Genomic DNA, 27,267 nt, shown 5'->3' on the forward strand with positions numbered 1-27,267 from the left:
TCTGTGGCCTTGGGGGCAAGTTGTTTCACCTCTCTGTGCCTCGTTTTCCAGGTCTGAGAAATGGGGCTTTATGGAGTGAGTCCCAGAAGGCGCTCAGCACCTAGCTTCCAGCATGTTATTACCAAAATCCTGCTAATCCTCTCTCTTTCTGCTTGCTCTGCCTGAGGCCCATTGCATTGCTCGGTTCCTGCTCCTGGGAGTGTCCTTCTGCCAGCTACTCATGGAGACTGCCACCCTCTTCTTGTCAGTCTTCTCCTTTGAGGGACTTTCTCTGATCTCCTAATAGGCTAATTCCAGGCTGGAGAAGTGCTGTCTCACTTCCTCCAAAGCACTTGACAGTAACTGAAATTTTGCTGTTGGCTTTTGTGTTTCCACTAGACTGTAGGTGGCTTGAAGGTGAAGAATTTGTCTTGTTTACCCTGTGTCACTGTGGCATGAGGCCATGGTAAATGGTCGCTGCCCACCTGGAGCCTGATGTGAACCCATGTGCCTTGTCGCTCTCTGGGTGACCTGAGGTCAGTGGCTCATTCTCATTTGCTCGAGGGTGGGACGGTGCCCACATCTGTCTCCTGGGATGTAGAAAGCAAGCAGCAAGAATGCTTAGCTACCGTCCTCAGTCTCTTCTGGCATTAAAAGAAACTGAAGCTGAACAGGAACATGCAAGCCTGGTTGCTGACCTTCCCGTGCAGGCATTCAAAGACCTCCAACCTTCTGGGACCCATGCCTAGGGATCCTGGAGAGAGGACAGGGCCATTTCCCCATTGGCCCACTTTAGGTTTGGCCAGTGGGGGTGTAGAGGAGGGCCAGGGAGAAGCCAGCCCAGTGGAGGCCCTGTAACTATAACCCCCAGTGGGAGGCTATCTGTGTGTCACAATGGGTGAGCCAGGCTCCAAAGTGGCTGTGCAGGCCTGGGAGAGGGCAGGAGCCCAGAGCCACCCAATGGGTCATTCGTCCCCTTGCCAATCCCCTATTGCCTTACCCTAACAATTTGTTGAGCCCTGTTCCCATGGCTCCGAGAATTGCCCTGGGTGAACCCTCGCATGAGAGTTAAAAGTGTTTACCTGTCCACCTCCTGTAAGAGACCCTCAATAGCTTCTGCAAAGCCTGCCTCATCTGCCCTGTCTGGGAGGGCTTCCTTGAAGGTCCAGGCCTCTGGGCTCCTGCTTGACACAGATCTTCACACAAATGAACAGGAGCTCACCCTGAACAGGAGAGGCAAGCCTGGGAGAGCAGCATTAGCATTGAACTTCCGAGGTTCCAATAGATGTCCTGGTCTGTGCATTTGATAATGAACACGTGATTAGGGCCAGGAGAGAAGATCCCCAGGCTAGTCTGACAGGGACTAAGGTCCTTCCCAGCGGGGGGCAGGCAGCTCTAGCCTTCTGACTCTCTACCTGGAAAACCAGCCAGAAGGGAGTGTGGACACAGGAAGACCCACAATGTCTGGAGCTCCCTCCCTCAGGACAAGGGCACAAAGTTGAAGCTGTGCAGGGAGTTGAGACCCTTGGCTTTTTGTCCCAAAGCTGGGGGGGTTGGAATGGGTGGGAGTTTGAGGACATGAGAGGGAGATGAAAGAACAGAACAGAGCCCAGCTGGCTGGCTGGGTGCCTCAGCCTCAGTCCAGGTGGCGGGCCAGCCACCAGGTAGGGGTGTGCTGGCACATGGCCTCCCTCTGCTGGGCACACGGGCTCACTGCAGCCAGCAATAAGGACAGGCCCTCTGGAACAGATGGCAGAAACAAGGTCCCGGCAAAGCAAACTTTATTGGGGCTCTGAGGTCAGGGTTCTTCCCTCCAGGTCCTGCCGAAACTTGATAGTTGGAGTGTGGGCCCCTTGTGTTGCCCCCAACAGCTCCGTCACATTCAGACTCAGAGGGAGAGAGGCTGGGTGGGGGGAACATGGGGTTGCAGCACACCCGCAGGAAGGCCACTCTGTATGGTGTTCTAGCTGGCTCTCTCTCCGTCACTGCAGCCAGGCCACTCCTGGCTCCTCATTTCTTGGATCCTGGCTTTTTAGGTTTGAGTGTGGGTTTGGCCTATGGAGAGAAGGGAGGGCACCAGAGTCCCACTCCCTCCCTCTGCCCCCAGGAGGACCAGCCCCTTCTCCTGGTACTCACCTTTTTCACAGGACTCTTGTCTTTAAGGCTGGGTCTGGAATAGGGTGGGGAGGCCAGGAGAAGGGATGAGGGTGAGAAAGAGAGAGAGCTCAGCAGGACACCAGTAGCCCAGAACCTCCTAATGCCTACACTGCAATGCAGGGCCCTGGCCACTTCCAGGAAAGCCAGGGGCTGTGATATGGAGAGCTGGGAGGCTGCAGAATTCACCTCTCCACCCCGTCACCTGCTGGGACCATCCTGACTCTCTCTTATTTTAACAAGAGGTGTTTTCTTGTTAGACTTCCACCTGCTTTCTTTTATTTATCACAAATAGGTCTCTTACATTATAAAAGTAACATTTAACTACATTGCACAAAATATAGCAAATAGAAATCACTTGTTTCTTTACCTCCCACCGGAATTAACATTTTGATGTGTTTCCTTGCAGGACTTTTTGCTTTTTCTTCTAAAAACATGTGAAATAACATGAAAATGATTTAAGACCCTGTTCTTTTTAAATTCTGCAAACACTTTCCAGGATGCTATATTCTTCATAGGCATTATGTCACATTCTACTGGGAAAATGTGACCCAGCTTAATCTACTATATTGGTAGACACTTAGAATGCTTCCATTTTTCACTATTACTTGAATAATGCAGGGATCAGTTTCTTAGTGCATATGATTTTACCTGTATTTTGGATGGGGTCCTTGGGAAGGGGTTACCATGAGTGGAATTAGGTCAGAAGATAAGAATACTTTGATGCCTTCCAAAAAAGGCTGTGCCGGCCATCAGAGACAGCACATCTGTGTGGTCACAAACATGCACACACGCCAGACCCTTTCTAACCCTATAGGCTTCAGCTGTAAGATTTTGGCCACGTTAACAGATGGAAAGAGTTACCTCACTGCCTCCTCTTCTTTTTCCACCTTTTTTTTCTGGGAAGCAAACACAAGCAGCATGGGGACAGTTAGGGCAGGGTCCAGGGCCAGCAGACTCCTGCTGGGCACCTGGCAGGACCCCAGGCCTCTGTACACTCACACTCAACTCGGGAGGCCTGGCCCAGGTTTCTGAGGATCCTGTGTGGGGGGGTGTCCCTTCCCTCACCTTGGCAACACCTGTCTGCTTCTGGGATGCTAGCCTCTTGACTTGTTTAAGAGGGGTCTCCTCCTCTAGGGACACATCTACATCAACATCATCATCGTCATCATCATCATCATCGCTGTCATCTTCCTCCTCTTCCTCCTCCTCCAGGTCCTCCTCCTCCTCCTCCCAGGACAGGTCTGAAGTGTCTGTGAGGGTATGGAAAGGGAGCAGGGATGCTGAGCTCCAGGTCTCGGCCTAGCTCCTGTTCCACGATCAGTCTTGCTCTCAGAGCTGCCCTGGGGAAGCCAACACCTGCCACTTCCTAGAGACCCTTTCTGGCCTGACAAAGTAGAAGCTCAGATGGAGTGAGGGGTCCGGGACCCCAGAAAGCTGGGGTGGTAGAGGAGGGCAGGTGAGGTGGTAAGCTGTGGCTCTGGCTGGGAAGGATTCAGAGGAGGGTGAGGGTGGGCAGAGAGCACAAGGGAAGGGAGGAAATGGAAACAGCAGCTAAGGAATTTAGACCTCATCCTAAGGGAAGTGGAGCCTGCCAGGGTTTTTGAGTAACTGTACCCTGATACAGAGGCACAACTGGGCTGAGAAGGATATGAGAAGAGTCAATAGCACAGTGATTTGATAGAGCCTATATCGCTCCTCCAGCTACATACCTCATAGCACCTAACATTTTACATGTGGGCTAGTACTAGCTATCATGCAAACTGCTTCTCCCTGAGTATCCCATTTATTCCTCACAGTGGCTCTTTGAAGATGAAACCAAGTCTACACCTACCCTCATGGTACAGGCAAGAGGACTGCAGCCCACAGAGGACATGGCGGGGAGGTAAAGGAGAACTTCCATTCCAGGCTACCGGCCATCACGTTGCCTTTGGAGATTTTCTCTAGTAATTCAAGAATCCATCCAGCGTTTGAATACCTATTCCCTTGGCCCTGTGCTAGGCACTATAGTCAGACCCACCTCAGGTCCAAGCTCCAACTTACCATAACATTCCTGGCCACTGAGGAACACGGGTCCAGAGCCAGCCCGGAGCTGGAAAGTGACTGGAGGAGAAAGCTCCAATCCCATCATGACCTGCAGAAGGAGGGATGTAGGGAAAGGAGCAGAAAAGATGGGCTCACTCAGGCCTGGCACCTGTCTGGGGGATGGTGTCTAATAGAAACGTTCAGAATTTATTCCCCAAACCCCAACTACACACACTTCACAGGTTCTCTGGACCTCATTGTGTTATCAAGCCCTTGGCCCTTTCTGTTGAGGTGGATTCAAACGGAAGACTGTGAATCTGATAATCCCATTCTTGTTAAAGATCACAGACAGGCTTCTAAGCTGAGGGGCAGCTGTTAGAGAAGTCTGATGGCTACAGCTTAAATTGTGTCCCCCACATTCTTTTTTTTTTTTTTTAACATTTTTTAATGTTTATTTTTGAGAGAGAGAGAGAGAGAGAGAGAGAGAGAGAGAAAACGTATGGGGAAGAGAGAGATGGAAACACAGATTCTGAAGCAGGCTCCAGGCTTTGAGTTGTCAGCACAGAGCTCAATGGTGGGGCTCAAACCCATAAGCCGTGAGATCATGACCTGAGCCGAAAGTCACATGCTTAACTGAGCCATCCATGTGCCCCTGCCGAATTCTTATGTGAAGCCCTAACCTCCAATGTGATAGTATCTGGAGATGAGGCCTTTGGGAGGTAATTAGGGTTAGATGAGGTCATGAGAGCTGGGCCCTCATGATGGGACTGGTGCCCTTATAAAGGAGACCAGAGATTTCTGTCTCTGTCTCTCTGCTGTGTGAGGACACAGAGAACAGGCAGCCATCTGCAAGCTAGGAAGATGATCCTACCCAAATCTGACCACACTGGCACCCTGGTCTCAGACTTTCAGCCTCTACAACTATGACAAGATAGATGCACATTAAGTCCTTCACTCTCTGGTACTTTGTTATGGTGGCCCAACCCGAATAAGACACTAATCAAATGAGAAGAGCAGATGCAAAGTTGTATGTACAGTACTACTTTTGTTTTACACGTGTGGATATACATATGAATAAAGTTAGAATTCTATTAAGTGTGAACCCTAATTTTCAGTGGACAGTACGGTGTTTCTTTTCTTGATACCCTTCCAAACTTTCCACATTTTCTGTTGTATCAGTGATGATACTCAGATTTATTGACTTCCTACCGTGTGCCAGGCCCTATGCTAAGCATTTCACCTGCTTTCCTCTTTTAACCCCTCACAACAAGCCCACAACGGAGGGGCCGTTCCTTTACAGAGGAGGGAACTGAGGCTTAGGGATATTAATTTAGAGTTTCTGGCTAAGACAGGAAGGAGACAAGCAAAAACTGAAACTCTGTAGCCACCAATGCCTAGAAATGCTGGATAAAATGTATTCCGATGTTTTCACTGTTTGGTTGAACAGGACAGAAGGAAGAGGCCCCGTGCACCAGAAGGGAGGGCAGCCCGCACAAGCACCGGTGCTGTAGCTGCTGAAGGGAAAATGTGCCCGAAAACAGCCTCGGCCTTGGGTTTTAACACGTGCTCATGGACAGGAGACAGGCCTGGGCTCCAGAGAGGCGTGTGGTCACTGGGCCCACTGAATGGGGCTGGGGTCCTCCACGGGTGCACCTCAGGAAGAAGCTCCAGGGTCAGGGGCGAGGACGGGGGACGGAAGAATCCTAAACCCACCCACCAGGAACTCCTCTCCACTGAAGGAAGGGAATAAGGAAATGCATGTGGGATAAAAGAAGTCTCCTGTGAGAACTTAAAAACCCATGGCTGTACCTGCCACTCACACCAAGCTTGAATTCACTTGGTGGGCACTGCGAAGCCAACAGACCCGTATAAGATCCCAGGCTGGTGACTCCTGGGGCCAACAGCAGGCACAAGCACAAAACCAATCCCTTGGGGTGCTGTCAATTTTCCTCACACAGAATTCTCTTGGAGAAAACAGTGGAACCACGAAGACACCTCACCGTGTAAAGTGACAAAATGTCCAAGGCACGGTCCTGCTAGAGTGAGCGGAAGGAAACGAGACGACTGTAGACCGATGCAGCCAAGAGCCAGAGAGAAAAGAACAACAGTCTAGCAGTTATGACGTTAGGTTGATGAAAGTCAAATAAACATAGAAGTAGGAATCAGAAGCATAACAACAAGGTATTATGAGAAATAACAAGAACCAAATGCAGCTTCTAGACTGAACAAATGAATTAAAAAGAATACACCAGCTAAAGCAAGTATCAGTAAACTGGAACCATGCTGTGAAGAAACGACCCGGTACATAGCACAGAGACAAGAGGAACGAAATATGAAAGAGAGGCTGAGAGATACAGAGGACAGATGAGATCTAAGATGCATCTAATCACAGTAAGGGACTAGAAACAACACAATGTGCAAAGTGATAACCAAGAGCTTCTAGAAACAACCAAAGACACAGATCCTCATGTCCAGGAAACCTAGGTCCTGAATAGATAAATAAAAGTAAATGTACATCTGAACATCCCATAGTGAAATGGTATATACCAAAAACAAAGAGGCTATCTTAAAATAAACCAGAGAGGAAAGACAGATGTCCAGAAAAGGAACAATAGGCAGACAGACTGAGGGTTTCAACAGTAACGTCAGAAACCAGAAGACTAGAATGGCGTCTTCAACGTTTTGAGGGAAAGTACCTCTCTGTGTAGAATTATACAGAACCAAACTACCATGAAGGAATGAGGGTAAAATAAAGACATTTCCAGGCAGAGCCCAAGTAAGTTCGCTCCTCCCAGACCTATTAAATGAGGTCTCAAAAAGCTGACAATCGAATTGAGAAGGAAGAAGTGGATATGAGCAGCAGTGGTGAGCAAGCAACTTGGTCAACTAAGACAAATCCAAGTCAGCATTATTGTAAAATAAAATAGTACTAGTAATGACTAGTATTGAGTGGGTTTAAAACAAGTTGAAGCTAAAACACTACATGATAACAACAGGTCGGTTAAGAAAAGGGTGCTCAGGAAAGTTCCGTGGATTGTCTGGGAGAGAGAAATATAGCATTAATTTTAAACTGGTCATGCATGATTGTTAAAAAACTAAGGATAACTACGCTAAAAAGTAGAGTGAGACTCTACAGTTCCAAACCAGTAGAAAGGAAAAGGGGGAAAGAAACCTTAATGTAATAAAAGAGGAAAAAGGAAAAAGGAAAAAGAGGAAAAAATGAAAAAAAAAAAAAACAATGAACATAGAAGCACAAAGTATATATTACAAATAAATCCAAGTATGATAGCATCACAGTAAACATAAACAGATATTATTGGCCAGATAGATTAAAACAAAGTTTAGCTACTTACTGCTTTTATAAGATACATGCCTAAAATGTGAGCACATACAAATGTTGAAGATATGGAGACATATTTACCAGATGTGGCAGAGGCTTCTCATTGCTTATCCAATATCCATTCTTCCCTTTTCCCATAATATCAGCGCCCTAATATTGTACCCACCATAGACCGTATTTGCCAGTTTCCTGTGCAGTTGGCAGTGACCACAATACTAATTTCTGCACCAGTGAGTTGCAAGCAGAATTTGGTGGGTGGTGCTTGTGTGAAGACACCTTAAGAGGTATACAGAGAAGTGAGAAAAAAAATTAAATCAATAATGTAAGATTCTGCCTTACAAAACTAGAAAAAGAGCAAATTAAAACCCACACAGACAGAAGAAAGGAAATAAAGAACAGAGGTCAATAAAATACAAAAGTGGGTAAACAATAGAGAAAAGTTGAGACCAAAAGCTGGTTCTTGAAAAAGATGGATAAAAATATTAAACCTCTAACCAGACTGCACAAAGGGGAAGATGACACAAATTATCAATATCAGGAATAAGACAGCAGAGTTTACTACATATTTTACAGGAGAGGAAGAAAGGAAATATTATGGACAACCCTATGCCAATGAATTTGACAATGTGGACAAAATGGAAAAACTCCTTGAAAGACATAAACAAAGCTCTCTTAAGAAAAACAACCCAAACTGTCCTAAATCTATTAAAGAAATTTAACTTGTAGTTAACCAGATTGCTTCACATGAATTCTATCAAAACATTTAAGAAAAAAATACCAAAGTTACACAAACTGTTTCAGAAAACAGAAAAGGAGAGAATACTTTCCTTCTCATTTTATGAGGCCAGCATGACCCTAATACTAAAACCAGATAAAAACATGACAAGAAACGTACAGTCCAATGTTGTTCATAAATATAGACACAAATATTTTTTAAAAATATATTATTTTTAAGTAATCTCTACACCCAGTGTGGAGCTCAAATTTACAACCCTGAGATTAAGAGCCACACGCTCCCCTGACTGAGCCAGCCAGGTGCCCCAAAACAAATATCCTTAATAAAATATTAGCAAATGGAATCCAGTAATATATAAAAGGATAATATATCATGATCAAATGGGGCTTACCCCAAGAATGTACAATGGGTTTAAAATTTGATGGGGTGCCTAGCTGGCTCAGTTGGTAGAGCATGACATTCTTAATCTCAGGGTCATGAGTGTCAGCCCCACTTTAAGTGTGGAGCCTACCTAAAATAAAAAAACTAAAAGTTAATAAAAATAAAATTTGAAAACAAATCAATAAATGTAATTTGCCACTTAATAAAGGAGGCCAAAAAAAAAAACCCTCAATAGATGCAGAAAAGAATTCTTGGACAAAACTCAACAGCATCTCAATAAATTAGAACCAGAAGGGAATATCCTCATCCTCATATAGGATATCTGTACGAAAATCCTTCACGTGTCTTAATGGTAGAAGGCTGAACACTGGTAGAAGAGAAAAAGGCAAGGACAGACATGCTGTCACCACTTTTATTTGACATTATATTTGAGGTCCTAGTCAGTGAAGGAAGACAAGAAAAAAGAATGCAAGAAGTTGAACTGACTTTATTCACAGATGACATGAATAAATCCATAAGGAATCAACAAAAAGCTGCTAGGATTTCTATGCAAGTTTTGCAAGGTCAAATAATAGCAAAAAAAACCCCCAACACAATTATGTAACTATATACTACTACTGAACAATGATAAAATGAAATTTAAAAATACATTTGCATGCGTTATACTATACACAAAAATGAACTCCAAATAGATCATGGACTTAATTAACTAGAAGAGTTAAAACTATAAAACCCCTAGAAGAAAACATTGAGCAAATTTTCATGACCTTGGATTAGGTGACAAGTTCTTAGATTTGATACTAGAAGCACAAGAAACAAGATAAAACATATAAATTAGACTACATCAAAATTCAAAACTTTTGTGCTGCAAATGATATCATCAAGAAATTGAGAAGACAACTCAGAAAATGGGAGAAAATATTTGCAAATCATCTGATAAGGGGCTTGTATGCAGAGTATATAAAGCGCTCATACAATTTAAAGTAAAAAGACCAATATTAAAATGTCAAACTCAAATGCAATTTAAAAAAAAAATGAAGAAAGACCTGAATAGACAATTCTGCAAAAAAGATATACAAATGACCAATAAACACATGAAGAGAGATGCAACATCATTAGCCATTAGGTAAAGCAAACCAAAACCACATTGAACTATCAGTTCACACCCACTAAAATGACTAATCAAAATTATAGACAATAGTAAGTATTGCAAGGATGTGGGGAAAGTGGAATCCTCATATTCTGTTGGTGGGATTGTAAAATGGTGTGACTACATTGGAAAATAATCTGGCAGTTCCTCAAAATGTTACATACATAAAGCTACCACAATGACCTAGCAATTGCACTCCCAGAGATATGCTCAAGAGCAATGAAAACATATATTCATACAAAAGTTTGTACATGAATGTTCATAACAGCCTTCATAATAGCCAAAAGGTAGACATAAAACAGGTGTCCATCAGCTGCTGAATGGATGATTTCATATATATCCATATGATGGGTATTACTTGGCAATAAAAAGAAAGTAGTGCTATATGCTACAACATGGATGAACCTTAAAAACATAATGCTATGTGGGGCTACCTGGGTGGCTAAGACTTCGGCTCAGGTCATAATCTCGCGGTTCACAAGTTTGAGCCTTGCATGGGGCTCTGGCTGATAGCTCAGAGCCTGGAGCCTGCTTTGAATTCTGTGTCTCCCTCTCTCTCTGCCCCTCCTCTGCTCACGCTCTGCCACTCTCTCTCTCTCTCAAAAATAAACATTAAAAAAAAAAAAAAAACAAAAAACACCACACATTATGCTGTGAAAGGAGTAGTCACAAAAGACCACACATTTTGTGATTCCATTTATACGAACTGTCTAGAATAGGCTAAAATAGGCAGAAAATAGATGAACAGCTGCCTAGTGCTGCAGGTGAGTGTGGGAAATGGGGAGTGACTGCTAGTAGGTATGGAATTACTTTTGGGGGTGATGAGAATGTTCTACACTTAGGCTGTGATGGGCATACAACTCTTAATTTACTAAAAACCATCTGATTGTACACGTAATAGATGAAGCTTATGGCATGTGAATTATCTTTCATTAAATACTTTAATACCATTTTCAATAGCACCTAAAATCAAATATAGCAGTATGTTGGGGTAGATCTTACAAAGTATGTACACAACCAGTTCCCCGAAAACTACAAAATATTAGTAGGAAAAGTTAAAGTTAAAGACATACATTAGAGTAAAAAGTGACAGACTTAAACAAATAGAGAAACATATGCTCAATTATTAATGACTAAAAATTGTTAAGATGCCAATTCCCCCCAAAATAGTCTATAGATTCACTACAATCTCAGTCACAACCCAACAGACTGATTTTCAAAGAAAGCCTATTTTGAAATCTATGTGGAAATGTTCAGGACCTAGAATTGCCAACAAAATTTTGGAAAAGAAAAAGTTGGAAGACACACTAATTTTAAGACTAACTATAAAACTATAATAATCAAATCAGTCTGTCATGAGAGTAAAGATACAAATACAAATCAATGAAACAAAATACAGGAATACATGCATACATACACAGGCAACTGATTTATAGCAAAATGCCAGCATAATTGTATAGTGAAAGGACAGTCTTAAAAAAAAAAAAAAAAGAAAATAGTGCTAGAGCAATGGGTATCAGCTTGGGAAAAAAATGTTTCTCTACGCTTATTTTATACCATACAAAAAAATTATCTTGGAATGGAGGAATACAGACAAATGTAAGAGCTTAAACAATAGCACTTCTAGAAGAAAGCATAGAAAAAGACATTTGCGACCTTAGTTTAGGCAATGATTTCTCAGGACACCCGCCCCCCCAAAAAAAGAACCATAAGAGGAGAAAATACCAAATTGGACTTCATAAAAATTAAAAACTTGTGCTCTTTGAAGAAATCATTATGAATGAAAAGGCAAGTCATGTACTAGCAGAAAATATTTGAAATAAATATTTTTGATAAAAGACTTGTATCCAAAATATATAAAGAACTTCTACAACTCAATAACTTGATTTAAAAATGGGGAAAACATCTAAACAGGCATTTTACAAAAGAAGATATCAAATGACCAGACAACAAGATGGTCAATATCACTAGTCATCAAAGAAATATAAATAATAACCACAATGAGATGCCACTATACATATGGCCTAAATTTATGAATGGCTACAATTAACACTGACAATGCAAAGTGTTGGGGAGGATGTGGAACAACTGGTAGGAATGCAAAATGGTGTAGTAATCCAGAAAATAGTTTGGCAGTGGTGTGTAAGGTTTAACATATGCAAGAGGATGGGAGGGGGGAAATAAAGTTTAATATATGCTTACTAATGATTCTGCAGTTTTACTCCTAGGTATTTACACAAGAGAAATGAAAACATGTGCATACAAATACACTCAAACTTCATAGCAGCTTTATTCATAGTATAAAACCAGAAACTACCCAGGGCACCTGGGGGGCTTAGTTGGTTGAGCGTCTGATTTTGGCTCAGGTCATGATCTCACAATTTGTGAGTTTGAGCCCTGCCTTGGGCTCACTGCTGTCAGAGCGGAGCCTGCTTGGGATCCTCTGTCCCCCTCTGTCTCTCTGCCCCTCCCCTGCTTAGACTCTTTCTCAAAAATGAAAAAAAAAAAAAAAACAAAAAAACAAAAAACTAGAAACTATCCAAATGTCTGCTAACAAGTGAATGAATAAATAAATCCTGACATATATATGTACTTGTAAAATAGAATGTTACTCAGACATAAAAAGGGAGCACATTACTGTTTCACCAACAACAGATAAATCTCAAAGCATTATGCTAAGTGAAAAAAGCCAGGTACCAGACACTATGTATTGCATGATTCCCTTTAAATGAAATTCTAGACAAGGCAACAGAGTAGTGAAAGTAGATCAATGGTTGCCAGAGGCAGTGATAGGTGGAAAGGGCTGACTGCAAAGAGGCATGAGGAAATTTTGGGGGGTGAAGGAAATTTTCTCTACTTTGATTGCAGTGGTAGTTACAAAATTATATACACTTATCAAATGCATCAAGTGGTATACTTAACACTGGTGGATCTTATTGTATATAAATTATATCTCAATAAAGCAGATATAAAAACTGACTCAAAGAAATGGAAACATCTAGACCTAAAACTTAAATGACAATAGTTTAAAATCAAACCAGTTGCACATAGTTTGTTCACTTCCTTACTCATTACATGTTGAGTGTCTACAATATACCAGTTTCTACAACATACCATAACATATGGTATATAGGCATTATGGCTAAGGCAGTAAATGAAAAGGCAAAGTCTTTGCTGTCTTGGAGCTTGTATCCTTGTTGGGGAGAAAGACAGGCACAGATGAAAACTGAAGCCAGTGATGGGTTCCATGGGAGAAAAAGTGGTTACGGAAGGGTAGGAAGAGGGGATGCGGTTTGTGGTCGGGGAAGACTTTTTTTTAAAGCAGGATTCATGTCAGACACAGGGACCAAACTCACGACTGTGAGATCAAGACTTTAGCCATGATTGAGAGCCCAACCAACTGAGCCACCCAGGTGCCCTGGGAAAGACTTCTTGAATGAGGTGACATGTGAACAAAGGCTGAAGTGAGGGGCAAGTGAATTCCTAGCATGGGGAACAGTAAATGCAAGACTCCCAGGAAGGGGGTATGTTTGAAATTTTCAAGGTACAATCAAGAAAGCCAGTGTAGTTTGAGCAGGATTAGGGAGGGGAGAGTAGCAAAGGGTGAGTTTAAGAGAGGTTTCTAAGGGCCAGAACATAAAGGATCTTGGATTTCATTCTAAGTGAAATGGGAAGCCACTGACATAAGTGTTCTAACAGAGAAGCGACATGGTCTGACTTTTGTTTAAAAGGATCCTTCTGGCACCTGGTGCATACATAGAATAGAGATTGGGGAATTTTTTTCTGTAGATTTCCAGTATTCTAGGCTTGTGAACCTTATGATCTCTGTGGAGACTACTCAGTTCTACTGTTACCAAGGGAAAACAGGTATGGATAATATACAAAATGAAGGAGCGTGGCTGTGTTTCAATAATACTTCATTTACAAAAACATGCAGTAGGCTGGATTTAATCCTGTAGGTTGTGGAACCCTGGAATAGACTATAAGGAACCAAGGGTGGGGGTTGGTGGACCAGTTAGGAGACTCTGCAATAAAACTGAGCACCTGGGCCAGGACATGGCAGGGGGTGGTGACAGGTGGTCAGATGGGGGTACATTGTGAAGGCAGAGGCAACAGGATTTGCTGGTGATATGTGGTGTTAGAGAAAGAAGTTTTTGTCCTGAATAACTGGGAGAGCAATTATATTCTGGGAGAGGCTCAGGTTTGGGGGTGGGAGAAGAGATTATAGATAAAAATCAAGAATCTGGATTTGGATTTGTTAAGTTTGGGTTATCTCTTAGATATCTATTAAATACACGGAGTTGGACACAGGATCTGGAGCACAAGAGAGGGATTGGGTCTATAGAAATAAATATCAAAGTTTTGATTTGTATAGATGGTCTTTAAAAATAAAACCCTGGGAATGAAGGAGATCTAGGGAGAGCTCATAGATGGGGGTGGTGGGGGGGAGTTTTGGGGCAGTTTTACAGATGGGACTCCCAGATCTTCAGGGACAGATGATACCGGTCTTACATTCACTGTTCCACCATATAGAAGGAGAGAACACTCCATCCCCCAGTTCATGAGGCTAGTGTGTCTTGACACCCAAATAAGATAGGCCAACCTCACGAGTATGTAAGATTTAAATTTTTAAAAAATATATTAGCAAAGCAAATCTAGAAATTCACAGTATGATCTATCAGTGTTTATCTTAGGAATGCAAAGTTGGCTGAAGAGTATTCTATTAATATAACTCACCACCTTAACAGGTTAAAGAAGAAAGAACCTATGATCATCTAAATCTAAAAAAGCACTTGATAACCATTTTTGATTAAAAAGAAGAAATCTCAATTTTGAAACGCAGAGCAGGACTAGATGGGGACTTCCTTAACTTGAAAAAGGAAGTTATCGTCTTATCAGATGTGCCACACTTAATGGAGAAACGTTAGAAGCACTCCTTTAAAAATATACATACATGTATTAAGAAAGGAACAAGGACATCTACCATTACAATCTTCCTCAATAGTACACTGGAGGTCCTAGACCGTGTAGTATAATTAAAAAAAAAAAAAAAAAGATACAAAAACTGCCATTAACAATGATGATTTGCATAGAGAACTCAAGATAAATTACTAGAGATAAGAGAACTTCTGGATACACAATCAATGTGGAAGTCATCAACAGTGTCCTGTCACCAGCATCAAAAAGTTTAAAAACGTGATTTTGTAGAGAGGTTAACTTGCCCAAGCTGGGAAAAGGTGAGCTGGGATGGAAACGGGGCTCCCTGCCTAAGTCCAAGGCTCAAAGTCATTGGCTATACGGCCCCCTGGCGGGACTGCATTCCTGCAGAACGACTGTATCCCACCTTTGTCCGTCCACACCCGCTCAGGCGGTGAGTGCCGGGGCAGGCAGCCTCCCGAAGCCTGCGGGGGCGGGGGGGGGGGGGGGGCGGGGGGTAGGGAGGCTCACCATGGGGAGCACCGAGGCCTGAAGAGAGGCGATGGTGATGGGCTTGGCCTTCTTGTCTTCCTGGCTGGCTGGGGGCAGGATTTCCACGAGGTTCATCTCTTCTTTGGCTTTCTCCCCCAAGCAAATCTGAGAGCGTTTGAAGACAGGCCACCTCAACACCGGAGGGAACCCCTGTTCCACCTGCAGAGACCAGAGAGCCCCACCTGCTCCCCCGCAGCTGGCCACGTCCCTCCCGAGTCCATCCTACCATCCCCTCCTGGGAGCCGGGACACCCACCGTACTGAGCAACAGCTTACAGTACTGCTTCCCTTCCTTCTGGGGTTTGACGGTCCAGGTCCGCTTCTCCTGGTTTAGCTCACAGCCTGCGGAAGGAGGGCAGCGAGGGGGCCGGGCCGGCTCAGGGAGGCTCCCCGTTTCTCCTCCGCCTCCCTCCCCACCCTCCACCCGCCGGACCCTCACTCACCCCAGAGCACGGGTGTGGGCGCCTTCTCGGCCGCGCTGCTCGTGCTGCTGCGGTTCATGACTCTGGGCGCGGGCGCCGGGGTCCCGGCGGCTGTGAGGAAGGGGCGCCCGCCGTGAGGCGAGGCCCGGTTCCCCGCTCCCGCCCGCATCCCGGCCGGCCGCCCCGGATTCCGAGCCCCTGGCGGGCGCAGCCGTCCAACCCCGCAGCCCGGGGCCAGCGGTGCGGGGTGGGGTGGGAGTGGGGGCGACGCTGAGGTTGCCCGGGCTGGAAAGGTGCTGGGCGCCGGCCCGCTGCGCCCGGGGGCCCCGTCGGCGCCGTCGCGGTCCCGGCTGTACTTCCCCTGGCGCCGGACCCGCTCGCCAGCCCGCCTCCGCCTCACCGGCCCTGCGCGCTGGGCGTCTCGGGCTCCCTCACTCCGGCCTCCTCGCAGCCGCACCTGAGAGCCGCCGGCCGCTGCAGGCTGTTAGGAGGCCCGGGAAGGGGCGGCGGGGGGCGTCCGCTCCGTCTTAAAGGAGAGGCCCTTCTTTCCCCAATCCGCTCCTCCATTCGTTGCTCTTCGTGCCTCGGCGCACCTGGAGGGCTCGTTAAAGCACCGAGCTAAGTGCCAGCGCCACAGTTTCCGGTCGTGGAGGGCTGGGTGGGGCTGAGGTAATTTGCATTCTAACGGGTTTCCAGGTGAAGTTGCTGCTGCTGGTCGAGGACCGCGCTGTGAGCACCACCTTCATGGCCCCTGGGGATTCACCGAGGCCTACTGGGTGAGATCGCCTAGCTTGGACTTGCGTTGCCACCCAGTGGGAAGCAGCATTAAGGCTTTTTCCTGCTCAACGCCTTCCTTTTTTCATACCCTCTCGGTGTGGGCCTTTTCCAAGGCCAGGAGGGCCCGTCCCCTAGGGTTTTGGGCCCCAGAGAAGAAGAGCCCTGTTTCCAGAAGGATTTGTCCCACGGACAGGAAGGGGGTGGGGATGAGTTAGGACACCAGAGGTCACCAGCTGTGGCAGCTGGTGAGGAATACACCATAGGGCCCAGTGAGTGACTTTACCAGGGCCAGTCATCTAACAGCAGCTCACAGGGCACTGTGGTTGGGGGTGGTGGAGAGGACGCTGCCTTTCAGCCGGCCACATCCCCCTTTGGCCTACTCACTCTGCACATGCATCATCTCTGGGAGTCAGAAATAACCAGGGATCTCTCTCTTTGAATTCCTTTTCTTTCCTTCCTCCCCCAACCCCTTTTTAAAAATGAAGTATAGTTGATCAGATTGCATTTTTATCCTTCCTTTCCATTCTGGAAACTTCTCACCTACACATAAAGTTCAGTGCTTAAAGTTCAGTGCTTTTCAACAAAAGTGCCAAGGTAATTCAATAAGGAAAGGTTAGTCTTTTCCAAAAATAGTGCTAGAGGAACTGGATATATCTCTCTGGAACCTTGATTGGAGCTTGTGCTGTGCAGGAATCAGCTTTTAGTTTTTCCTTTTTAACATGTCCACTTTATTGAGAAATAATTTATTTCTTAAAAGGCACTCATTTAAAGTGTATAATTTGATGAATTTTGACAAATGTATATACCTGGGTAGCCACCACCACAGTCCAGTTACAATATCCATCACTCTCCCAAATTTTCTGGTTTCCCTTTGCGGTCAGTATCCTCACATCAATGCCTAATTGGCATTAGGCATTTACCTGCTTTCTGACACTGTGGATCATTATTGACGTTCTAGAATTTCATATAAGTAGAATCCTACAGGGTCTTTTCACCAGTCCTTTTGTTGAACAAAATGTGTTTTGAGAGTTACTTACCCATATTGTTTGTATCAGTAGTTTGTTTCTGTTTATTGTTTATCCATGATTTGTATACTCACGCATGTGCTGGTCAGTTTTATGTGTCAACTTGGCTAGGCTATCATACCTACTTGTTCAGTCAAACGCTAATGGTGTGGCTGTGAAGGCATTTTGTAGAGGTGATTAACACCTATAATCAGCTGCCTTTATATAAAGATTACTGTCAGTAATGTGGGTGGGAGGTTTCCCTGAAAAAGTTCTGCCTGTGGACTGCGGCTTCAGCTCCTACCAGAGAGCTTCCAGTTTGCTTTTTCTGATGACCTGCCCTGTGGATTTCAGACTTGTTGCTAGCCCCCAGAGCCGCATAAGCCAATTCCTTGTGATATGTCCCTGACTGATATACCCGTTGATGCATATTTGGGTAGTTTTCAGTTTTAGACATATATTATGAATAAAAATAACATGAACAAGTCTTTGCATGGACATATGTTTTAGTTTTTGTTTGATAAATACCTAGGAGTGGAATTGCTGGATCATTTTGTAAGCATGTATTAAACTACGTGAAACTGTAAAACTACTTTCTGAAGTCATTTTGCATTTCTACCAGTAATGTATGAGAATTCCAGTTGCCATACATCTTCATCAACACTTGGTATTGTCAGTCTTCTTAATTTTAGCCATTCTAGTGGATGTATATAGTGACATCTCTTGTGTTTATTTGTTTCTGTTTGATGACAAGTGAGGTTGAGTATCTTTTCAGGTGTTTACTGATCATTCGTGTATCTTCTTTGGCAAAATACCTGTTTAAATACTTTGTCCATTTTTAAATTGGGCTATTTCAGATTATTCTTACTGAGTTGCAGGGATTTTATGTATATATTGGATACCTGTGTTGTGTCATGTATATGTATTACAAAGATTTTTTTACTCCTGCCTATAACTTGTCTTTTCATATTTTAAAACGGTATCTTTTGAAGAGCAGATAAATTTAAATTTGACGAAGTCCAATGGCTCATGGCTTTGGTATTTGAAGGAATCTTGTTTAACCCAAGGTTGTAAAAGTTTTCTCCTAAGTTTTCTTCTAGAAGTCTTGTGGTGTGAGCTTGTACTTTTACATTTGTGATTGATTTGAAGTTAATTTTTGTGTGTGGTGTTAGCTAAAGGTCAGGTTCATTTCTTTTACCCCTCAAGTGGATCTCCACCCAGTTCATCTAGCACTATTTTTGGAAAAGACTAGCCTTTCTCTATTGAAATACCTTGGCACATTTTGCTGAAAATCATTTAACCATGTACATGTTGGTCTATTTCTAGACTTTATTCTGTTCTATTGATCTGTCTGCCATAGTGCCAACACTACAGTCTTGATTACTGTAGCATTAGAGCAAATCTTGAAATCAGGTAGTTGAGCTCTCCAAATCTGTTCTTCTATTTCAAAAATGTTTGGATGTTCTAGATGTTTTGCATTTTCACATAAATTTTATTTTACTTTTAATTTGAAGAGAGAGAGAGCACACAAGTCGGAGAGAGGTGGAGAGAGAGAGAGAGAAAGAAAGAAAGAGAAAGAGAATCCCACGCAGGTTCAGAAAGAGAACCTGCAGCGGGGCTTGATCCCATAACCCTGGGATCATGACCTGAGCTGAAGAAATCATTGGACACTCAACTGACTGAGCCACCCAAGTGCCTGGATTTTCATATAAATTTTAGAATCAGCTTGCCGTTTTCTACAAAAAAACTTTCTGGGATTTTTATTGGGGTTCCTTTGAATGCATAGTTCAATTTGGGGAGAAAGGACATCACGGTTTTGAGTCATCCAACCCATGAATATGTTATGATCTCTGCATTTGTTTAAAGATTTTCCTCTGCAGTGTTTTATAGATTTTAGTGTATATATACTTGTTATATATCTTGTTAAATTTATTCCTATGTATTTCATGTATTTGGATGCTATAGCAAATAATATATATCTTATTTCATTTTAAAGTCTTATTTATTTTGAGAGAGAAAGGGAGAGAGAGCAGGGGAGGGGCAGAGAGAGAGGGAGAGAGAGAGAGAATCCCAAGCAGGTTCCGAGCTGCCAGTGTAGAGCCCAATTTGGGGCTCAATTTCATGAACCCTGAGATCATGACCCGAACCGAAATCAAAAGTTGGATGCTTAACCAACTGAGCCACCAGAAGCCCCACAAGCAGTATATATTTTAAAATTTCATCTAATAGTTTATTTTTTAAGTTTATTTATTTATTGAGAGAGAGAGAGAGAGAGAGAGAGGGAATATGAGCAGGTGAGGGGCAGAGAGAGAGGGAGGGGCAGAGAGAGAGGGAGAGAGAGAGAATCCCAAGCAGGCTCCATGCTGTCAGGGTGGAACTGGACTTGGGGCTCAAACTCCCAAACTGTGAGATCATGACCTGAACCAAAACCACGGGTCAGACTCTTAACCAACTAAGCCACCCAGGTGCCCCTAATAGTTTTAGTGTATAGAAATATACTATTTGGTTTTCGTCTACTGACCTTGCATTCTGTGATTTTACTAAATTCACTTATTAGTTCCAGTAGCTTTCTGAACCCCAAATCATGACATTTATGAATAGTGTTTCACTTCTTCCTTTTTGTACTGTGCACTATTAATTAATTAACTAATTAATTAATTAAGTGCCTATGTGCTCTGGTTAAGACCTGAGGTACAATGTTAAATAGAGGTAGTAAGAGAGGGTGGCCCTTTCCTTGTTCTTAATCTTAGGGAAAACATTCACTCTTTCACCATCACATTCTGTTGGTGGTAGGTTGTCGTAGATGTCTTTTAATAGGTAAAGGATGTTTCTTTTTATTCCTAGTTTGTTGAGACTTTTTATCATGAGTATTGAATTTTGTCATGTGCTTTTTCTTTATCTACTGAGATGATCGACTTTTTGTCTTTCATTTTGTTGATACAGTGAATTATTTATTGGTTTTCTGAATCAAAAAATTGTTTTAGAAATATTTGGTTTTCTGTTTTTAGAGAGAGCAAGCACACAAGTGGGGGAGAGGGGCAGAGAGAGAAACAATCTTAAGCAGTCTCCACGCTCAGCACAGAACCTGACACAGGGCTTGATCCCATGACCCTGAGATAAAGACCTGAGTTGAGATCAAGCATTCAACTCAGATGCCTCAAGTTTTCTGAACATTTTAAACCGACCTTGCATTTCTAGGATCAATCCCACTTGGTCATGATGTATTATCTTTTTCATGTATTCTTGGATTAAGTTTGCTTATATTAAAAATGTTTGCATTTACGAGGGATGTCATTCTAAAGGTTTTTTTTTTGTTTTTTGTTTTTTGTTTTTTTTTTGTTTTTTAACATCTTTGTCTGGTTTTGGTATCAGGGAGATGTTTGTTTCATAAAATGACTGGCAAGTGTTCCCTCTTCTGTTTTCTTATGTTTTGTGCAAGAGTAGAGAAGTGTCCTTGGATCAGAGTTCAATTCAGGCTCACCAAGAGCTCTGCACTCATCCCTGCATTGTCTCATGCTTCCTCTGCCTTGACTCAGTTGCTGCCCCATTCTAGAACCTGAGAATTCTATTAGAATCCTCTATTCTTTACTCTTCACATCCAATTGGTCACAAAGTGTGTTGATTCCAACCTCCACCCCCTACCTCCCCAATCTTTCTTAGCTCTCCCTCCACAGTCCTTGTCTTGGTTCAAATCCTTATTACCCACTAGCTGATGGGTTAAACAAAGAATGATCACTAGCTTGCTTTGCAAAGTAGCCTCTTGAAACTTGAGGCTTTTAGGATCAAATACTAACCTCTTTCTCTCTCTCTCTCTTTTTGAGAGACACAGAGAGAGAATGAATGAATGAATGAATGAATGACAACCTGAGCGGGGGAGGGGAAGAGAGAGACCAGGTCATAGAATCCTAAAAATTTTTTTTTTTAGGATTTTTTTGTTTATTTTTGAGACAGAGAGAGACAGAGCATGAACGGGGGAGGGGCAGAGAGAGAGGGAGGCACAGAATCGGAAGCAGGCTCCAGGCTCTGAGCCATCAGCCCAGGGCCCGACGCGGGGCTCGAACTCACGGACCGTGAGATCGTGACCTGAGCTGAAGTCGGACGCTTAACCTACTGAGCCACCCAGGCGCCCAAAGACCGGGTCATAGAATCCTAAACAGGCTCCAGGCTCTGAGCTGTCAGCACAGAGCCCGGAGGCGTGAGATCATGACCTGAGCCCAAGTCCGACGCTTAACGGACTGAGCCACCCAGGAGCCCCTAAATCCCAATCTCTTGTGCCCAACCCCTCATTGACATGTGCACTTTCCTTTCAGCCGTGCAATTTTTGCACCCTCGAGAAAGGTACAAGGTGTACAATGCAGCGGCTTTTTGCACTGCCTGAATATTTCCCCCTGCCTTCTTCCAAACGGCTTATTCTGCTAGGGCTCGACTTGGGGGCAGGGGGTGGGCTCCTTGGTACTCCCAGAGCATACTGAGCCTCCAACGATCACCCTTTTTAGCCCGTTTGCCCACTTCATTGAGTCCTTCCCAGCCATGAACCAAGTCCTTGAACAGTAACTCTATGATTATTACCGCAGATACTAGGTGTGAAGCCACGGTGCTCGTGAACTCGAACCCCTACAAGGCACAAGGTTGGGCAGAGGTCCGGGCGCCTTAGTAGCCCAGCTCCGCCTTCCCCAAGAACGTCCCAGGACCACCCAGCTGCCAAACCCTCCTCCAACCGCAACCAAGAGCCGCCGAAAACAATTAGGAGTAACGACTGCGCTTGCGCAGGGCGGCAGAGGCGGGGCAAGCGACGGCGCCGAGGAGATGCCGGAAGACAGGGCCTCTGTGCGCAGACGCGACGGGGACGGAAGGAACGCGTGGAAGCTCTTCCGGGGCGCGGCGGTTTGTCGGGGCGGGGGTACGGGGTCGGGGCGGGGGTACGGGGTCGGGGTGAACTCTACTTTTCTTCTTCGTGAGGTCGAGGGGTTGATGTTAGCGGCTTCTACTCGTTTTCTTTCGGTATTGACTGTGGCAGCGATGGAGATTAACCCGCCCGTACCATGCTGCCGGGGCTTCACCCAGATTAGTCCCAGCTACTCTCCACTGTTCACCTGCCATCTGGTCCCGACTCGTAAGGAGCACATTTTAGCTGCTGAGGGGAGAAAGGGGGGCTAGGAATATCTCAAACCTGAGTAGGCCGTAAGACGTGGAGACAGGGACAGTGGGGAGCGACTCCAGAGAGGAAGTGGGGTTCTACTTGGGGTCTTGTAAACGGCAGGTCGGCAAAGGGCATGGAAATTTAGACTGAGAAGAGAGGGTTCTGCAGACGGGGAAAAGGAGGTAGGATGCACGAGATAGGATGTGGAGGCAGATGCCTGGTTGAAGGGAAGGGTTCTACTGCAGCGTTTGTAGCCTGGTTGGTAAAGTTATAACTTGGTTTGCTTTGTGGCCCCTGTCCCACACGGCAAGGTGTTAAAGGGTAGGCCCTGGGCTTACTGATAAATAGAAACGATAATGGTCTGCTCTCTTAAAAAAGTGGTTTCATTTTTTTTTCAGTTGAATTAATTCAGCCTCTAGAGGTTGCTTTACCTTCATTGCACAATATAATCAGTCTGTAAGAGCTGAGTTTTTTGACTTTGAGAATACTGTTCTTAAATTCATCCACCCTTTTACTTTGACTGTATAGTGGCGTGAGCTTCTCGAGGCCAAATCTATTTTCCAGTTAGTTTTTGTCTCGAGTTTGGTTGTCCTCCAGACCTTGAATGGACTGAATTTGTTATCTAGTAGCGGAAGTTAGGAGATTGCCCACTTGTCCCTCTTCATTCCTTTGTAACGGATAATGGGGTGGTTTGGCCCATATAGGTAATCCTGTATGCTTAGATCTATTATAAATTGTCTTCATGGTTATCAAACAGAATTAAAAATATAATTGTGTGTGATGCCTGTGTAACAATGTAAGTACTGTTCATTATGCTTTGCAGTTAGTTTGTACTCTTGAGGGATCTTATGCGAAAGAGTGGGAAGTGAATTTGCCTTGCACATGATGTTTGCTTTAGAGTTTCCTTTTTTGTTGCTGACCGTCAAAAAGGTATTTGTCCTGAAGTGGATGCTAAGTATTTGGTAAATGAACAGGTAGCAACAGTCAGGCTACCCTGAAAACCGTTAAGGGTTTTCTGAGGAAGAGGGATTAATATTCTAAGCTTGATCCCGTCCTCCATTCTGATCATCTGATGTCTCACGGTCTGGCAGCTGATTCATTTAGTTGACCCACTGCTCCTGAAATACACCAAAGTGGCTGACCAGTGAATTCCAGGGTATCTAAGAAATTGCAAGATAGATGTAATGGACCCAGGAGACAAGCTACAGAGGCAAGAATTCTTAGGCATTCATTACCTAGCACTCAATTGGTAGTTGTATTAATTGTGGTTGGTGTGTACATTTTTATCCTTTCAAATTTACTTTTGAAATATCTAGAGTAGGGCTTTTAAAATGTTTACAGACATTTATGGCTTGTGCAGGTTCCCTGTATTCTTTGCTTTCCTGTTTTGTCGTGGCACTTGGCACTTTGGCAGCATTGGAAGGCAACTTAGGTGTGTTAGTAGATCAAGCCAAAAATCTTGGGTGGGAGAAGGGAGAATGGATACAGAGAGGTGCTTTGGTTCTTTACACTCAATTCCTGTTACTTCATGACATTGGGTTAAAGTCATATCAAAACTTAAAATTTGACCCTGGGCCAAATCCTTCTTCATCTGATTTATACTTTAGTGGGAATAGATAACCCTTATTTAGGCAGAGGCAACAAAAAAACATGTACATACATAATACAATTTAGTCATCTGCCGTAAAGACTTTAGGTGTTTTGTCAACGTAAGGTATAGTTTGTGTAAGGAAACACTGTCTAAAGACACCTGACTTGACAACCATAGTCCCCCAGGATAGCCTAGAAACTAATAAACAACTCTTTTTAACTGAATAAAACCTGCACAGGACTTTGAGGGGAAACCAAAGTTTAAAGATGACTGACTTTCACATTTATTAAGATGGGTCATGTTCAATTGCTAATTTGACCAGAAAAAATATCTTATTTGGCTTTTTTGGGGGTGCCCCCTCTTGGAACTGTCAAGAAAGGAACAGCTTTACTGTTTAAATAGTTTAATGTGGTTGTAGAAGATTTTAACTATGGCAGTTTGTCATGACTGGACAGCATTAGGGCTGCGCTGAGGAGATCATCATGTTTGGTGAGTCTCTTGCCTCTAAAATTGTTTTTGTGGAAGGGAAAGGAGGGCTCTGCCATTTTGCTGATCAAGCAACATCTCAGGATAGTTGGGGCAGAGGAGGTTTTTCAAGTACCAGTGAGAAAGTTATTTTGTCTCATTTACTGTAGTAAATTAGAATTAGAATTCCAGGTCACTGGGGCATGTGACTGGTGTGTTTTGCATATTAATGAAGCCTGACCATTTTATATTTCTCTTAGGCTTAGAGATAGACTTGGCTAAGATAAATCCATTCTATTTGCCTTCTGGTCATTAGAATACACATTTCTGCCTTCAAAATAACTTAGGACCAAGATACCACCCAGAACACTGAAACAGCAAACATAGGTAGCAGTACATCTAGATAAGGTAGACAAGAGTGGCACTCTAGAGCCTGTGATTCACTGGATGTAAATCTCCATTAAGATACAGTGTTTCTGGTAATTAAGTTCTCTTATACCTAGGTACTACATAGTATGGGGATGAGAAATAGCCCTCATTAACTATAGGGTTCTTCATTTGATAATTCTGGCCCATGAAGCCTGCATAGTACAGTGAAAAACTTACCCTTGAACCTGTCAGGGTCTAATGAATGAAGCCCAGCTCACAGAAGAGGAGCGGGGATCAGGACGTTAACAAAACTGGGCTTTCTGCAATCATTACTTCTTTGCCGATTGCTAGTAGAGGTACAGTGGCTTCACTCTTGTAGTTGTGGACATCAGCACTGTATGTATCTATATATATTTATATCTATCTGCATAGATATATCAACTAAAACAATCATACTTTTAAAAGAAATGGAGTCAGACTTAGTTGGATGAGAAACAAGCGAATTTTACAAGGGTGAGACGAACCTGTCATTTACTGGCTTTTAAGAATGTGTGTTTCAAACATCTTAGTGTGTTTAGAGTGAGACGTGTCCCTGTAGACACACTAGACTTGATCGCTGAAGCCAGGTCAGTAGAAACCATTGAAGTTTATTGGCGGTCACAATGCTTACACTGTATGCAGCAAACACCCTTACAAGTCTATCCGCAACCTGATCACGCAAGAAAGGATTCACCACACAGTCGCCAGAGGAGAAGGAAAAAAAAATTAACAGGCTTGTTTCTGGGGGTAGAGGAGAGAAATAAAGATAAAACCTAATTGATGAGTGTCCCATGGGCAAGAGCTGAACTAGAGATGCGTACAACTAGCAGCAGCAATTGTGGAAAAGTACAAGGCAAATAGCTTTCTCCATTAATTTTCTTCTGTAGGTTAATTTTTTTAATATTCAAAACATTTATTATGGTTTTTATTTTATAAAAATGTATATTTTTAAAGGGTGGGAGATTGTTAAATACTTCATGCTAGGCAGACCTTGTTATTAAGAACCCCTCCACTGTAGTAACTTCCTCCAGTTCATACATTCACGAGTGCAGGGTACATATATAAATATCCACGCGCACACATCCACACACACTGCCTCAAGGGCTGGGGAAGACTCAAAGTTACCGGCCATACAATCAGGCCTCTGGTGGACTCATCCAAATCTCTCAACAGGAGAGCAACTGGCTCAATTCCTTCTCTCTGGTCTCTACCTTTACAGAGACTGAGAACCCTAAATCATAGAGTTACATCTGACTTATAAAAGCAAGAGGCATCTGTCTGAGGATGAGGATAAGCAAAGTGGGAAAAAGGATGAAGCTAAGAACACCAAACACTTTTAGCTGGAGTTGTCTGTCACTGCAAGAGGCCAACGGACCTAGGGCAGCATCTACGGTTGAAGGGGAAGGATGGTGCTCCACATGGCTTAGAGTTCCTAATAACAAGGGTAATACAGTAACAGGAAGTGATAATTTTGGGGGCAAGGAAAGGGCAATAAGAAAAAATATACATTTGGAATTTTTACCTTTTTTTTTTTTTTTGCCTCTCTACACTGTCACTAAATATATCTCTGCACGTTCACACATCCTCGTCCAGTAAAGCTTCAGGCCACCAGAATACACATTTTTTTCTCACTCGCATACACAACCCCTCACATCAGCATTGGTGCACTAGACTCTGTAAAAATTTTTCAGTCACACTTTTTGTTTTTAAACTTGAGTCAATATAAACCTTGTTCAAAATGTTATGAAAAAATGTACATGTTTATACAAGGCAGGTTGTGGCAGGACACTGGGGGTTCCTCCCCCACCCCCTGGGTTGGCCCCAGGAGGAGGGGCTGGAGTCTCGCACACTTGTGTCTCTATCTCCTCCCACCACCCTTCCCACCCAATCCCCCCAGGAACCAGCAGCGCCCTGCCCCCTAGTGAGTGCACGCACATCCCTATTCCCTGGGGAAGTAGCTAGTTGACCTTTGCCATTTTCCCCACACCCCTGGTGGAGGGGGCCAGGATCAGCCAGGCCCTCTTCCTTGTAATTGTTTGCCCCTCTGGGCCAGACCAAAGGGACGCTGCTCTGTACAGGTAGAGTCCAAGGAGGTGTCAGCTCATCATATCATTGCTATTCACGCCGTAAGTGGAATTCTTCATCGAGTCGTTGACTTCTCGACGGAATGCTGACAGGTTCTGGGTGAACCTGCAGAGAGGATGAATTGTAGGTTGAGGGAGTAGGG

The 27,267-nt window shown here is 43.8% G+C and overlaps 2 protein-coding genes across 5 annotated transcripts in view; both read right to left on the reverse strand.

Moving 5' to 3' along the window:
- Positions 1-1,743: 1,743 nt before the first annotated feature.
- Positions 1,744-16,853, reverse strand: NPM2 (nucleophosmin/nucleoplasmin 2). Of its 3 annotated transcripts, XM_040490359.1 has the most exons (9): positions 16,113-16,853; positions 15,677-15,766; positions 15,490-15,575; positions 15,214-15,339; positions 4,177-4,267; positions 3,202-3,386; positions 2,998-3,032; positions 2,116-2,149; positions 1,744-2,034 (listed from the first exon to the last, which is right to left on the reverse strand). In XM_040490359.1, exons 2-9 carry the CDS (start codon positions 15,732-15,734, stop codon positions 1,990-1,992), a joined length of 660 nt encoding a protein of 219 aa, XP_040346293.1. In that variant the 5' UTR covers positions 15,735-15,766; positions 16,113-16,853; the 3' UTR covers positions 1,744-1,989. The 3 variants fall into 3 exon arrangements, with proteins under 3 accessions (XP_040346293.1, XP_040346292.1, XP_040346294.1); XM_040490358.1 differs by lacking the exon at positions 16,113-16,853 and having other exon boundaries at positions 15,677-16,026; XM_040490360.1 differs by lacking the exons at positions 2,998-3,032; positions 16,113-16,853 and having other exon boundaries at positions 15,677-16,014.
- Positions 16,854-25,628: 8,775 nt separating this feature from the next.
- The window catches only part of XPO7 (exportin 7), a 40,537-nt gene continuing 38,898 nt past the window's right edge, over positions 25,629-27,267 (reverse strand). For both annotated transcript variants that reach the window (XM_040490361.1, XM_040490362.1), the window contains exon 28: positions 25,629-27,230. In XM_040490361.1, coding sequence (XP_040346295.1) covers positions 27,137-27,230 — 94 coding nt within the window. In that variant the 3' untranslated portion in view covers positions 25,629-27,136. The remainder of the gene's footprint in view (positions 27,231-27,267) is intronic.

This window comes from Herpailurus yagouaroundi, unplaced genomic scaffold (assembly GCF_014898765.1).
Source record: "Herpailurus yagouaroundi ecotype Mexico unplaced genomic scaffold, PumYag 181, whole genome shotgun sequence".
NCBI lineage: Eukaryota > Metazoa > Chordata > Mammalia > Carnivora > Felidae > Herpailurus > Herpailurus yagouaroundi.